This window comes from Rhinolophus sinicus, linkage group LG10, assembly GCF_036562045.2.
Source record: "Rhinolophus sinicus isolate RSC01 linkage group LG10, ASM3656204v1, whole genome shotgun sequence".
NCBI classification, from domain to species: domain Eukaryota; kingdom Metazoa; phylum Chordata; class Mammalia; order Chiroptera; family Rhinolophidae; genus Rhinolophus; species Rhinolophus sinicus.
The window spans coordinates 90,028,966-90,044,454 of NC_133759.1; the positions used below are offsets into that span (position 1 = coordinate 90,028,966).

General features: G+C 47.3%; 1 protein-coding gene across 2 annotated transcripts in view; it reads right to left on the reverse strand.

Moving 5' to 3' along the window:
• Nucleotides 1-4,468, reverse strand: part of SLC36A2 (solute carrier family 36 member 2) — a 30,081-nt gene extending 25,613 nt beyond the window's left edge. For both annotated transcript variants that reach the window (XM_019734425.2, XM_019734420.2), the window contains exons 1-2: nt 4,189-4,468; nt 234-324 (exon numbers count right to left, since the gene is read on the reverse strand). In XM_019734425.2, the coding sequence (XP_019589984.2) occupies nt 234-324; nt 4,189-4,352 (255 nt within the window). In that variant the 5' untranslated portion in view covers nt 4,353-4,468. The remainder of the gene's footprint in view (nt 1-233; nt 325-4,188) is intronic.
• Between the last annotated feature and the right edge of the window lie 11,021 nt (nt 4,469-15,489).

Consider the following 15,489-nt stretch of genomic DNA (forward strand, 5'->3'; position numbering starts at 1 on the left):
ATTCTCCAAGGGAGGAAACTGAGGCCCAGAGACTGGACAAATGACATGCAAAGGCCCCTCAAAGTCCACGGCAGAGCCGGACCTCAAACCCAGGCTATGTGTCTAGACTCCAAGTCCGGCCCAAGCTGCCTCCCAGAACGAGTGCTCATGGCGAGCCATTACAAACGCTGAGAGCCTCTCTTCTCGGCTCCCTGCGCCACCCGCTCAGACTGGCCCACATGGCAGCTCCTCACCAGGATGCCTGCGTTCTTCACCGCCAGCGGCAGTCCCAGCACCCCTGTGCCCATGTTGCCTTTCACCAGGTGAACCAACGTCTGGAACGCTCTAAAGAGAGAAAAAAGACATGAGGACGTGGGTGTGTGTGACCGGGTAGGCAGCAGGAGGAGAAATTCAGCCCCGGTTAGGAAGCCCCTTGCTGCAGCTCCCACCTGGGTCAAGGCCCCTGGCAGCGGCCCAGCAGGACTCCAGACTCACACATCCCTCTAAATCAGAGACGTGCTGTCAAAAGTCAGAGAAGGGGGGAACCCATTCTGTTTGTCACCAATACCTTACTGGCCCAACAGGACTCCAGATTTTCCTACACCCCTAAGGGATGTATTTACTCATCCCACCAAATCAAGGGGATGTGTTTACCCATGCCCCTTAATCAAAGAAATGTATTACTAAATGCCAGAGGACTAGGCACCTCAGGAGGAGAAAGAGAGATAAGAGAAGGGAGACGGGGAGGCAATTCTAGCCATACTCATAGAAATAAAAGCCTTCACACAATGGGAGGCAAGGCTGCTTCCCTCCCTTGGGTCAGCCCGCTCCGTATCTGGGAGTGTACTTTCTTTTACTAATGAACTTCTGCTGTTCATGCTGCACACATTTCCATCTCTTGATTGATTTCATTCCTTCAAGAGGAAGACGGGCCAGCCCGGTGGCTCAGGTGGTTGGAGCGCCAGGCTTCTAATGCTGAGGTCGCCAGTTCGATTCCCATATGGGCCAGTGAGCTGCACCTTCTACAGCTAAGATTGTGAACAATGGCTCTCCCTGGAGCTGGGCTGCCGTGAGCAGCCAGAGGTCAGCGTGAGCTGCCGTGTGCTGCTGAGTGGCTGGCCGACGACGGGCGACAGACTGCCTCGGCCGGGGAGAGCACAAGGCTCATAATACCAGCATGGGCCAGGGAGCTGTGTCCTACACAACTAGACTGAGAAACAATGGCTTGAAACGGAGTGGGGGCGAGGGCGGGGGGAGCGGAAGAAGGGGAAAGAAAAAAGAAGAGGAAGAGCTGAGATATTCAAACATCCAACAGTCATAGCATGCCACCACTTGAGTTTTAAGGTGGCTAGGTGGGCTCCAGGGCATCTCTCAGTCCCCGTGGCCCTGGCACATCTGGGTCTGTGGCAGGGTAACCAACCATTTTGGTTTGTCCAGAACTGTCCTGGTTTTAGCAACTAACACTCAATCTATGCCACTATAATAACACGTAACTATACAACTGACACTATGCTAAGTACTTACATGTATGATCTCATTTAATCCTCTCATCAAGGCTAGGAAGTAGATGAGGAAACTGAAGATAGAGGTTTTTTTAATGACTTGTCCAAGGATATACGGGGCAGCCAGGATTGAACCTAGGACTGCTTCAGAGTCCCTGTTCTTCACCCCACTTCTACTGGGCTGCCTCCCAGAAATGGGCCCAGACAAATGAATAAAGGGACACCCCATTTCATCACCAAGGAAACTGAGGCTCAGGAGTGGGCAGCGAACAGCCCAAGGTCATAAAACTAGTAGCAGAGGGAGGACTGAACTCAGAGAAAAGGGAAAAGGGCAGGCAGCAAAGAGAAATCATTGTGACTTCTGAATAAACAGGTCAGATGACTTGGATCCCCAGATGCTGAGTGTTGAGACAGGGTCATTTGGGAATTGGGCTTCTGAAGGATTTTTTCTTTCCCCCCTCAGGCTGGGACATCAAGCTGAGGACTGGCATGACTCCTCCCACCCCAACAAAAACAAAAACAAACACTCAGAGCCTTTCTTTAAGATAAATGTGAAGGTTGTTCAGAGGAAGAGGTTATACCTCCAATGATCCAGTTCCAGGGAGGTACCCTCTCTGTTGATGAATCACAAAACAACCTATTTTTACACCTGTGTACCTGCAACAGGCTAAACCAAGGTGAGAATTGGATTTCCATCTACAACTTTGGAAACCTTGGAAATCCCTCACGAGAGCCTTCCAGAAAGGAGACTTCTTGTGAAGAGCAGCAGAGGCATTCCGGAAGGAGCCTGGATTAAAACCCAACGCCACTACTTAACAAGCTGTGTCATCTTGGGCAAGGTGTCGACTCTGCTAAGTCTTTGTAACTGTGAGGAGGCATGACCTTCTGAAATGACTGCCCCAAACACCCTCACTCTATGTTAGTCGTAACTCCTCTAGCTTCTTGATCTGCCCATTGATTTGTTAAGGGTTAAAGAGAACAACTGGGGGAGAAGGCGGGTGGAGAGTCTGCATGCCTTTCTCCCTGTGGGTGTCAACACTGCTGACAGAGCACAGTGCCCTGTGGCCCTCCAATGATGTGCTTGTTGTGTAACTAGCAAAGGGTCAACGGGTCGCTCTGGAGATTTCTAACTAAAGGACTTAGGAAATTAGAATTTAACTTTGGGCCACTCAGCCAACTTCAAAACAGAGTGTGGTGAGTTGTGCAAAACACTGGGCTGGGAGGCAGGAAACCTGGGTTTTAGCCCTAATTCCTTTGGTGACTTTGGAACGGCTCCGATTCACAACAGCCAACACTTCTGGACACTGCACTTGGGAGCTTTACGGGCAATTCGCCGGTGCAGCCCTTCTGGGAGGAGCAAACTGTCATGTCACAGAGGAGAAACTGGGGCACAGAGTTCTGTCGCTTATTCCAAGTGGGAAATGGAACTCGGGTCAGCTGACCCCCACAGGTACCATGCTTAGGGGGCCTGTCTTGCTAATTCCCTCCAAGTAGATGGGCCCTCTAGTGCTCACTTGTTTTATCTCTTTGATTCTGAAGTAGCTGAAATGGACACCAAACCATATGTCAATTCAGGACACGAGAGCTAGTTGGTTCCCCCAAGGCCTCTGATTGAGAGATACCCCAACTCAGCAGTGGATGGTCCCAAGGCCTAGAGAGCTCACCCTCAGGGCAGGCATTCTTAGCAACCCCCGGACTAGCCCTGGGGCAACGTCTCGGGGCCAGTCATTGAGTCCATCCCTAAATTGCCCTGCAGGGTGGCAGTGAAAATGGGCTTTGCTTGCTCCTCATAGCAACATTTCCCTCCTTCTGCATTCCTCCCACCCTTTCAGATTTAATTCCTACAGGTAGCCTCCGGCTACCAATTTATCCCTGTTGTGCCAAAGGGAAAACTGAGGCTTAAAGAAGGGAAGGAGCAGAGCCACAGCTCGAAGGCACATGTTCTTTCTACTACACCACTGATGTCAGCACTTCCTGCTTCCAGTAGCAGAACTCCCCACCACGGTGCCACCCCACCCATTTGTCCTAAGTGAACTCACCACTCTGCTTGAGTGGTGGAGGCGAGGGAGCAGGAGCCGTGTAGCTTGGCTTCCCGCCTAAACTTGCAGCAGACCCCTCCTTGACATGCTTTGAAAGCCTCATGAGTGATCTCTCTCTCTCTCTCCAACTCCAAAACACACCCCAGGGAGGTGGAAGAAACTAGACTCTTCCACATACTGTGCTTTGGATGTCATCTCTGCAATTCTCACCTGAAGCGGAGGCCCGGGGAACTGCAGGAGAGGCAGGTCGCATCTCCTCCAAGCAGTTGGGGATTCGGCCCTTCTTCCCAACATTATCAGAATTGGCCAGGAGTAAAACTGACTTCAGGACCAGCACTGAATTCCAGCCCCCACCCCGTCATGCCAATGACCCAGTGTGTGGCCTGGGTAACTGGGCCTCAGTTTCCCTACCTGTGGAAGCTAGTTCACATGTGGAGGCTAGTTCACTATATTCTAAGGGCTGTCTGACAGACTCCACTCCTGCCCCTTTAAGCTCTCATCATGACTCAGCCTAGAACTGCCCCTTTTCCAACCTTGGTTTCCCCATCTGCACAGTGGGTTGGGGGGTCAGACTTACCCCCTCAGCACCCCCTCTGACCCCAGGGTTTTGCCAATGCAAGCTTCCAGGCTGCAATGCAGACATGAGGATGGCAGGCAAGAACACTCACGTTATGCCCTTGGTCTTCTGCAAGTTGGGCAACTCCGAAGGGCTTCCATTCCAGACACTGGAGTCCTTGCTCTGCGGCTTCTTGGCACTTTCGGGAGGTGACCTGAGGTCCAGTTTGAGGTCAACAGCTCCCTGGGGACCCCCAGCACTCTTTGTCCCGGGCATGACTGCTTGAGAAGGAGAAGGCTCTGGGTGGTAAGGAGGTAGGTCTGCGTTTGAAGGAGGCAAGCAAGAAGGTGTCTGCCAGTCAGGTGAAAATCCCAACTCAGTGGCTGGTGCCTGGTCAGCAGGCTCCAGCCAAACTGGAGTGAGGCCCCACCCACCTCCCCCGGAGGGTGCTGCTCCAGGCAAGCAGTTGTGGTAGGGGAGCCATAGGGGGGAGGAGAAGAGGGGAGGGGTTTGGGAGGGAGTCACCCACCCTTACCTAACTAACAATAGCAATGATAGTGATCATTTCAATAACGGATATTTGTTAAGCACTTCATGAAGGGACAGATACTCTTCTAAGTGCTTTACCTGTATGTCCTCATTTAATCCTATCAATGAAGTAATGAGATCAAGCTCTGAACTAAAGGAACCTACCTAGAGAGCGACCGAATAGGGACCAGAAGCCACCTCCTCATGCTTTTTAACTAGTACCCTATTTTCACCTCCATGAGAATACTGACCCATTCCCACCTCCCTGATCATCCCAGGTCAGGGGCCCCACTTCCCACTGGCTGCAGCTCTACTGTAAGGTGTCCTTTTGGGTGCTCCCCTTTTTTGGAAAATTGTTGGAAAAAAAGAAGCAATCACTCACTCACCTCTAACTGCTTCTTAGCTTTTGTGAGGCTCCATCCAGGGAGAGAGTAGTGGAAATTCTTTTGGAAAAGGGGAGAGGCAGAAATTGTACAACCCTCAGTCAAATTTCACTGGGCAGGACACTGGGCCAGGAGAGGGTGTGATTTGCCTAAGGTCACCCTTCCTTCAGGAGAGAACACTGCTGCTAAAAAAGACCCTGGGGGTTTCTCTCTGTTCCATTCTCTGTCATCATCTCTGCTTCAGTGACAGATGAATAGTCCAAAATTTCCTCCTCCCTCCAAATTACAGCATTTTACTCAAGCCTTCCCACTCCCTCCACCATGATCTCATGTGCCAAGGGCCTTACTTAAGTATCTCAAAGCTAACTGGTAGCATCCCAGACAGATTTGCCCGGGCCCCTCCCTTCCATGGGACCCTTTCCAAGTTCCTGTATGTAATTTTGAGTTTGTAATTTTGTGTTATTTTCCTTAAAGAGGTCCTCTCTACCCCTTACCGGTACCCTATGCCCCCTCCCCAGGGGTATAAGCTTCAGGCTCCACAAAGCCTGGCTACTTCTCAGGGTAGCATTGCTATTTTGTTTTTACAGATAATGGAAATTGAGGCTGAGACGTAAAGAATAGCTTGCTCAAGGTCACGGCTTATCCTGGGCAGAGGCAGATCTTTCCATCTCTGAAGCCCGCAGCCTAAACCATTCGTTTTGAATCCTTGCCCCACCCTTCAAGTTTCTTTCCGGAATCAACAGAAACACTTGCTGTGGTTTGAGAAATGCCCTCTAGTCATTTGACTGGCACCACTACGTGGCAGTATTCCTGGTCTGTGGGGCAGCGGGCGGCATCCTGTGGCCGGTTTATTCACAGCACCGAAATTCCATAATTTGATTTTAAGCTCAGAGCTCATCCCACCGACAGACTTGTTCCTGCTCAGGCAACAAGATTGGTAAAGGAGATTGTCAAGGAGCTCGAGATGTTTAATCTATGAGGCTAGTTCCTGCTTTTCTTTCCAGGTTGTGAGAAGAACCCTGAGTTAACCTTCAAACTTTTGGGAAAGGGGCTGCTGGTATATGGGAATTTGGCTGAGGCCCCCCCTTTCCATTCTCAGCTAAAAGAAACTTGCGGGGCACAGCCTGCAGACCCCCAACTTGCTGCACATCTGTCAGCAGGAAAGAGGGGTTCTTCCAGGATGGGGGCCTCCAAAAGAAGCCCTTCGAAACACTGGCCCAGGCATCTGTAGCTCTGGGTTCCACTGGGACTCTACCATGCTGTTGTGACCATGGGAAAAGTACTGCTCCTCTTTTCCCCTCTGTGAAATGGGTATTAGATCGTAGGGGACTTCTGAAGGGCTGAGGGCCCAGGAACTGCTTTTCATCTCCACTGGGTGCTGAGATGTAGGCCCAGCCTCCCTGGGGTTGAGGCATATTTAGCTTGTGTGAGGACAGCCTATCCACTTGACATCTCCACAGAGGGAGGAACACATGGGATTTAAGTAATGATAATCTTTATGACCTTTCAGACAACATTGTTTCTTTCATTCTTTTATGGCCGTTTGAAAAGTTGGTGTGTATCAGAATCAACTGAGGAGGTAATAAAGCACACGGAGACCCAGACTCCCTGAAGTCGGGAGAATCTGGGCCTTCGTATTTTCACCAAGTTCCTCTGGTGGTTCTGATACCTGCCAGAGTTTCAGTTCCACTGCTCTATGGGGTGGGAAGAATTGCCCCTCTTTAATAGATTAGAGAATGACGCAGAGAGCTGGGAAATGCTTTGCCAGAGGTTGTGTAATCTGGTGGAAATGAGCACAAGAATTCCTTTGGGCTGGAAGTTGGAGACTTGGAAACAATAATGAAACTCCTACCCAAATGGGAACTCAGCACCCACCCTTGTTCCCCCAGGTAACTGTTCATAGCCTGTGGCTGGTTACGGCGACTCTTTCCCCTGCTTAGATAATAATAACTCATGTACATTGAGTCTACTCTATGAGCCTTGCTCTCAACTAAGTGTTTTATATAAGTAAATTGGCGTTTCCAGTCCCAGTTTCAACGTGTGTGGGGAGGTGGGGTCCCCACGCACCAACAATTGTCAGACACCAGCAGGATGTACGAGAATTCAGCTCAATTCAGACATTCTAGAGAGAGCATCAGATTCCACAGGTGAAGGGTGCAGTCCTATAAGATTGCCCCTCTCCTGCTACACATCAGATGACCACCGAAAGCCCAGGCTTTTACCTATGCTTCTGACCAACCAGCTATAGATCGGGGTTTCCACCAACCCCCTCCAACTCAGAATGCCAGTCCCAAGTTCAGGTTGTTATCTGTACTTCTGATAGACTGGCTATAAATCAGAAGTTCCTACAGTTTCTTCCTTGGGTTTGATTCATTTGCTAAAACAGCCCACAGAACTTAGAAACATGTTACTTACTAGATCACACTGGTTTATTATAAAAACACATAACTCAGGAACAGCCAGATGGAACAGAAGCATAGGGCAAGGTATCTCTTGGCATCTTCACGTGTCCACCATCCGGCAGCTCTCTGAACCCCACCCTCTTGGATGTTTAGGGAGGCTTCATTACATAGTCATGATTGATTAAATCATAGGCCACTGGTATTGATTCAACCTCTAGCCCCTCTCACCTCCCCCGCTCCTCGAGGCCGGGGGATGGGAATGAAAGTCCCATCCCTCTAACTCCATGGTTGGTTCCATTGGTAACCGGCTCCCATCCTTCCGTGCTTCCCAAAAGTCACCTCTGCAACATAACAAAAGACTCTTTCAACACTTAGGAAATTCCAAGGGTTTTGGGAGCTGGGAGTCAGGCATTGTGGATGAAAACCAAGTATATATGAGAAATATATTTTGGTCATCCGAATGGCCAAATAATATACTTCTTTCTTTTTTTAAAAAAATTTTTTATTGGGTAATATTGGGGAACAGCGTGTTTTTCCAGGACCCATCAGCTCCAAGTCAAGTCGCTGTGGAGGGCGCAGCTCACTGGCCGATGTGGGAATCAAGCCTCGAAGTTGGTGTTATGACCACTGCGCTCTAACCACTGAGCCACCCGGCTGCCTGAAATAATGTATTTCTTATAACTCACAATCTCACAATACGGAAGGCACTCTTATGATACCTATTTTATAGGTGAGTGCTGAGGAGAGGCGGCCCCGTGGTGTGACTGCTGACTGACTTATTTGCTGGACGAGGGCCAAAAAGGAGGGTGTTCTTCATGGGTCTCTCCTGCAGACTGTTTTGATCTGAATCACCGTGTGTTCTGACACAAACCAGCACCCCTCCCCTGCCTCCAATACGGGCTGGGTCTAGAAAACATTCCAGTTGTCCTGACCTCGTCAAGCATGGAAAGCAATTTCCCGTACCCGGTAGCAGTCACATACTTGTACACACGAGCATTCCCCCCCTCTTTGTGCCCTGTGTCATTCTCTGGCTCCTGCTAAGTGGTGTGGGGATCCATTTCACCTTGCAGATGCCCAGGACACACCTCATTTGTAAGCATCTCTTCTTAATAAATTCTACTAGTTACCAGGCTGGAGTGGCCCACCTCTTTCTTCAGTCTTTCCCTGTCCACCGCTTAGGGAACTAGATTTTCAGTCTGGAGGTCTTTCCCTGGATCTGTGTGTTGTAACAATTGGTGGGCCAGCCAGGAGAGCTATGAAATGGGTCTTGGGAAAGAGGCATCAGCACGGAAATCCTGGGTTGGCCCTCCACTTCTCTGTGGGGAGTGTTAGATGCATGTGGACCGCCGGGAGAGTACCGGGATGCTGGAAGCACTGGCTGGTCTCATGCTTCTTTGAGGAAAATGCATTGTACACTGTAGAAAGGAAGGAAAGCACATGGCTGCAGCTGTAGGCTAGACTTTATTACAGGCGGTTCAGCTGGCCTAGGACGCCCAGCTAGAGGCAGAGGCCAGGGTTAGGGAACTGGAAGATGAGTTAAAACTACAAAAGGAGGGCCGGCCCGGTGGCTCAGGCGGTTAGAGCTCCATGCTCCTAATTCCGAAGGCTGCAGGTTCGATTCCCACATGGGCCACTGGGCTCTCAACCACAAGGTTGCCGGTTTGATTCCTCGACTCCCTGCAACTAACAATGGCAACTGGACCTGAAGCTGAGCTGCGTCCTCCACAACTAAGACTGAAAGGACAACAACTTGAAGCTGAACGGCACCCTCCACAACTAAGATTGAAAGGACAACAACTTGACTTGGAAAAAAGGCCTGGAAGTACACACTGTTCCCCAATAAAGTCCTGTCCCCCCATGCCCAATAAAATCTTAAAAAAAGAAATTAAAAACAAGTGAAATAGCCTGCTCTCCAACAGCAGCTGCGTAGTGTTTGAGAATTCATGGCACTCACTGTCTCACAGGCTGGATCATTCTAGCGAGTTGGCCAAATGAGGGAGATCTTCCCGGGCAAGCGGGACTGTGACACAGTGTAACGCTCCCTCTCTCTGACTCTATCCTAATTCTAGCCTGCATTTTCCCCATGGCCCTCAGGCTAACAGCTCCTGCTATAGATAGGCTAATCACTAGAGGAATTCTGCCTGAGGCTGGAATTTTTGGAGGAACAGCCTTTGCAGAAGAAGTGGGGAAATGTGTCCAAAATAATGATGGTTTATCAAAGATTTGCAGGAGCCTCAGGACCAGATTCAGCACTAGCAAGAGTGAGTGGATTGGGAACAAAGAGATTTAGAGATTTTGTGCTCTTCAGTGGATTCCTGTGGGTATCCAGATCTTGCCCCACCCATTCTCCCTTCCCTTGGTATAACAGAAGCCTGAATTCTGGGCTCTCTTAAGGTGGATTTGTGGAAGGCCTAAGCACCCCCACCCCCATCTTCTCGAGCTGGCACCTTTTTAATCAAAAAGCCTTCCAAACGCTAACGTTTTGAATACTGGCCTTTTGAAGCATTGGGCAGACGGATTTTGAACCAGTAACAGGCCCACAGAGGGAGTACAACAAATCCTCAGAGAGCTGCGTATGCACCACGCAATCTATGCCCTGGTGTTCTGGGGACCTGACCGGGCCACATTTACAGCAGGAATGAAAGCAAAGCTATTGCAGGCAGCACGTGGTATAGGAACGCTTATGTCCATGCGAAGCCCCGTGGTGGGACAGGACATCTATGCCAGGCAATCTATTGCAGATCCAAGGGAAACAGACTGGTCCTGAGAGCATGTCTGAGCCATGGGAAGGATCTGGAACTTGGACAGAGGGAAAGCAAAGGGAGAAATAAATACAGCAAGTAAAAGAGGGCCTGTGAGGATAACCCAAAAATGACTGTGGCATGACTTGGTTGCTGCAAGTACCTCAAGAGAAAAGACTGCTCGTCAGCCTCCTGTAGTGTTAGTAGGATTATGGAAGACTTCCAAACCTGAACAATAGTTCCAGCTGATACCGTCAGCCCCCCTTAGTGGACATTCCGCTAATATCCGAGGGGCCCTCTGGGATTTCATCCTACTCTGGTTGGGTGCCTCCCACCCCCCAAGAGCATAGGATGAAGGCCAAGGTCATCCTCAGGTGAGGACCATAGGCGGCAATCAGAGGCCTCATATGGAACTCACTATTCATTTGTTCCCCAGAAATAAACAGGGTAACTGCTTTGGTTGATACTGGCGCTGCAGGCACCCTAATACATGGTCATCCTCAGAAATTCTCTGGCCTCCTCTTGTGCTATATACCTGGCTGTGGAGGCCAGACTGGGATGGTCAGGAAAGTCCACCTCGTTCTGCAAATTGGAGGCTCTCCCCTCTATCCCTCCCCTGCCCCCGTGCCCACCCCCATGCCCGGAGGGTATGAGATCCTCATTTCCGGATCCCAGACACCATACTGTGCATTTACATCTTGCAGAGCCAGACTTTACAAACCTCTACTGGAGACTTCTGCCTTTGAGTATGAGTAATATTAAACCAGCACTGAAAAGCAATGCCAACTGTGAACCTGTGAGTTTTACTGCCTCCACAGACTGGTGATGGTCACACAATAACAACTACTGGGAGGACATAAGGAAATATGGAAAATTATGCAAGAACTCCACCGTGTGGGCATTGTGTGCCCTGCACACAATACCTTTCACAGCCTAGTGTAGCCAGTAAAAAAGCCAGACGGCTCTTGGAGGATAATAGTGGATTACAGAGCTCTTCATGCAGCTGTGCCTAATACTGTCACCACATGATACTTTGGCTAAGGTCTTAGGAACTTATCACCTTGTGCTAGACCTGGCACATACACCTGGCTGTTGAATCCCAAGATCAATTTGTATTTACCTGGGAAGGGCAATAATGGACTTTTTAGGTGTTTCCTCAAGTCTATCTACATAGCTGCACCATATGCCATGTAATGGTGGCCCAAAATTTGTCACTATTTTCTTTCCTGACCTCTGTGAAATGGGCCCATTTCATTGACGATATAGTGTTAACTTGTGAAGATTTGTGTTTACCGCAGAAAACCCCGCAGGCCTTGCTGGACCACCTACAGGAGAGCGGATGGGCCTACTTCTCTGGCTCCCGCTAAGTGGTACGGAAATCCATTTCAGCTTTCAAGTCACCCAAGACACACCTCATTTATAAGTTTCCTTTAATCACCGCTACCCATTACCCGACTGGAGTGGTCAGCCTCTTTCTTCCGTCTTTCTCTGCCTCCACATGTGGAGGGAGGTTTTCAGTGTCAGGGCCTTTCCGTGGGTCTGTGTGCCATAACAATGAGGAAACTGAGGCTTAGAGAGGTTACTTCACTTTCTAAGGTGACCAACTCAGTATAGAGGCAAAGCTCTGACTGGAATCCAAGCCTCTGAAGCTGTAGTTTAGTTATCCCGATATCTCCCCACTATGCCCAATGCATAGTAGAAACTCCAAAACAAAACAAAAATCTATAGTTATGTGGTTCAGGACTTTGGGATTTCATGCATCCATCAAATTTCCAAAGGCATTTTGGGAACTGGCAGGGATGGCCAAATGCTCATTTTCCTCTGCAAGGACCTTAAAAATGTCACTGTCATTTCTTCAAAGAAGAAAAAAAAAAAGCAGAAGTGTTTTTTTCCAAGGAAAATTAGGGAACAATTACCAGAAGAAGGAAGGAAGGAGGCTGGGCAGCAGAAACAGATGTACATCACATAGGAGAAATAAAACTTGAGCACCAGGAGTATAATACAAGGGACAGCATGGTAAGATCTCTACACTGATCAAAGACAAACACATTAAAATAACAGTGGCATAGCACTGAAAGTGAATTTGGTGATATTTATCAAAACTTTAAAAAGCACATTCCTTTTAACTCAGCGATTCAATTTCTAGGAATCTATCCTATAGAGATCTTTTGACCGCTATACCCCAGGGTGTTTATTACAGTGTGATCTGTTCCAGCCAAAGATTGGAGACCTGCATGTATATTGAGGGGATAAAGATTAATTAAGCAATTGTAATCCTATTGAGTAAAATGTTGCTGCCGCTGTGCAAAAGATTCAAGTACATCTGTATATGCTGATGCAAAGAGATATTCAGGATACATGATTGTGAAATGTGAAGCGCTCACCACACTAAGTATTATTTGATCCCATTTTATTAAAAATGAGAAGTCACATACACATACAACTACAAACAACCACCCACACATAGGAAATACACACATGCCTGCACACACACACACACACACACACACACTCACCCGGACACATCATATTCAAACTACTGACAACCAAAAATAAAGAAAAAAAATCTTAAGGAATCCAGGGAAAAAAGACATCTACACACAACACACTCATCGGAAATCACGTAAAGCAGAAAACAATGACGTTCTTCAGGAAGAAGGAACATGACAACAGACAGCTATGGGTCTACAAAAAGAAATGAAGATCTTTGGACATGGATACAAGAAAGGTAAATATAAAAGCTTTTCTTCCTTATTTTTATTCACTCTTAAAGAGAGTTGATTATCTAAAGCAGGGATCAGTAAGCCCTAGCTTGTGGGTTTGGCCGTCTGTTTTTATGAGCATAGTTTTGTTGGAACGCAGCTATGCCCATTCGATTATGTAGTGTCTACGGCTGCTTTTGAGCTGCAACAGCAGAGTTAAACAGTTGCAAAAGAGACTATACGAACAGCATAACATATTTACTATCTGGTCCTTTAAGAAAAAGTTTGACAACCACTGGTTTAAAGCAAAAATAATAGCAGGGTATTATGGGCTTATAGCACACATAAAAATAAATATACAACAAAAATAGCACAGAAATGGGAGGGAGGACTTGGTAATATACTACTGCATGCAAAGTAAATATTTGCAGGCAAACATGTGTTTCACTACTTCTATAATCTACTATTTACAATGCACTGGACAACAGCTATGAAAACATTATTCTTTAGACTCAGTAATTTAATCACCAATGTTTAATTTATTGACTTATTAGGAAAATAAATAGACTCTCAGACTTGGAAGAAACTTCTCATAGGCCATATAGAAGAATTATTCCTTCCTTGATAAGCGGTTGTCCAGCCTCTGCTTAAGTATCTTCAGAGATAGGGCACTCACCATCCTCTTCTCACCCAGTATAAGAAAGCTGTTTGTTATATCGAGCTTAAAAATATGTTCCCCTCACCCTCTCACTCATTAGTGCTTGTTCCAACCTCACACTAGAAGCAATTCCACTCTTGCCATTTACAGACTTGAAGCCACTTTGCTGAACAGCCACTAAGGGACACGGAAAATCTTCCAACAAAGAAATATAAAGCCAGAAAGATACAGAGAAAACTCCTTTCATTAAGCAACTGCATTTTTTTTAAAGAAAGAGTGTGAGTGTGTATGTGTGCGTGTGTGTGTGTGTGTGTGTGTGCGCATGTGTGTGTGAGAGAGAGAGAGAGAGAGAGAGAGAGAGAGAGAGAGAGGAGTCAGGTTCAAACAGTCTCAGAAACACCTTGGGAATGAAATCTAGATCCTGGTTGCAAATTGGCTTGGACGCCTGAAGGCCACACAATTTGAATGAAAAAAACAATCTGAATTAGCAGCCACTATTTAAAAATTGGCAAAGTTGTTTACACATGCACAAAAACAAGATTTCTGGCTTCTTTTAAATTTGGAAATGCGTCCACCCTGGGCCCTCACCACCTGGAGATGAGTACTTTAGACTGAACCACGCACCCTTTCCTGGCCAAAGTTTCTGCTCAAATAACTCAGGGTGGCCAGTGAGAGAAAAATCACATTTTTATACTATCTCTTTCTGAGTAGACTGTGGACAGTCTAGAAATTTCCAAGGGGATACCACCCAGAATCACCATCCAAACTGAAAATGCCTTAGAGGGCTTCCTACAAACTCTTCTTTTTCAAATTGAGACACTGGAGCTGTTTAGAGCTTCATTCAGGTCCCTGGCAGAAACAAAGACGAGGATGGGGCCCCAATGCCCGATGAGGTCGCTTCTGACTGGGACCTGTCCGAAAGAAGGCAGCTTCTATGTTAACAGAAATTCATAAGCTCCCGCAGAACCCTGTGACAAGTTGGTGGGAACTAGGAATTCCTGTAAAAACCAAAACCCAAAACCCAGCAGCAACGACAACAAATAACAGCCAATATCTTTATGTTCCTTTTGTGATGTCATTCACAGGGTTCAGGGGAAAAGAAAGCATTTGAAAACAATTACTAAGCTCCCTTTTAATGCAGACTTTTAAAGCAGTTTTTCTTATGCTTGATTAAAAAACTCTAGCACCCAAATGTGCCAACGAAGGGCACACCAAATGCAATAGCAGATTTTTAACGCGAAGACCGTGGTGTTTAAGTAGGTCGACTTGTTGGAGGGATTGTTATACAGAGGTTTTCAGTTCTCCCATTTTACAGATGGATAAATGAGGCCCACTAAAAAGGGAAGATTTGCCCCAACATCTCACAGCTTTCTATTTGATATGTTTCTCTAGCATGTTAGAGGATGAGGGAGCTGGATGGCCAGAGATGCTTAGCCCTCTGAGCTGATGCCTTCATTGTACAGACGGGGAGCCTGAGGCTCAGAAAGACTCACAGTGATTATGGTAATAAGGTTCCTCCTCTAACACAGATCACGTGAGGAGCTAGTATTTCTTAGGTCTGCCTGACAGGCCAGGCTTTACGCTAAGTGCTTTAAAAGCACTGTTTAATTTCATTCTCACTACATCCCTATGGAGCAGGGATTATTATCTTCATTTCAAGGATGAGAAAATTGAAGCACAGGGCTCTCTAGCTTAGTTTCTCCTTCTAAAATGTGAGGAAATTGAACTCACACAGCGTGCTTGCAACGTCAGTCATTTCTCAACAATATAGGTGGAACACCTCTATTAGTTTTCTCATCAAGTCAGTGTTTTAGAATTAAATTGATTTTAAAAGGAAATAGTATAATGCCATTCTAAGCTGCCACGAACAGAACATATTAATACAAACACGTAATTAAGAACATAAATGTTGTCCATCTCCCGTCTGCATCATTGCATGTACCACCAGAGGCATGGAAAAACGCTTACAAAAACCCTGAATGAAATGAACTTTAGGTCC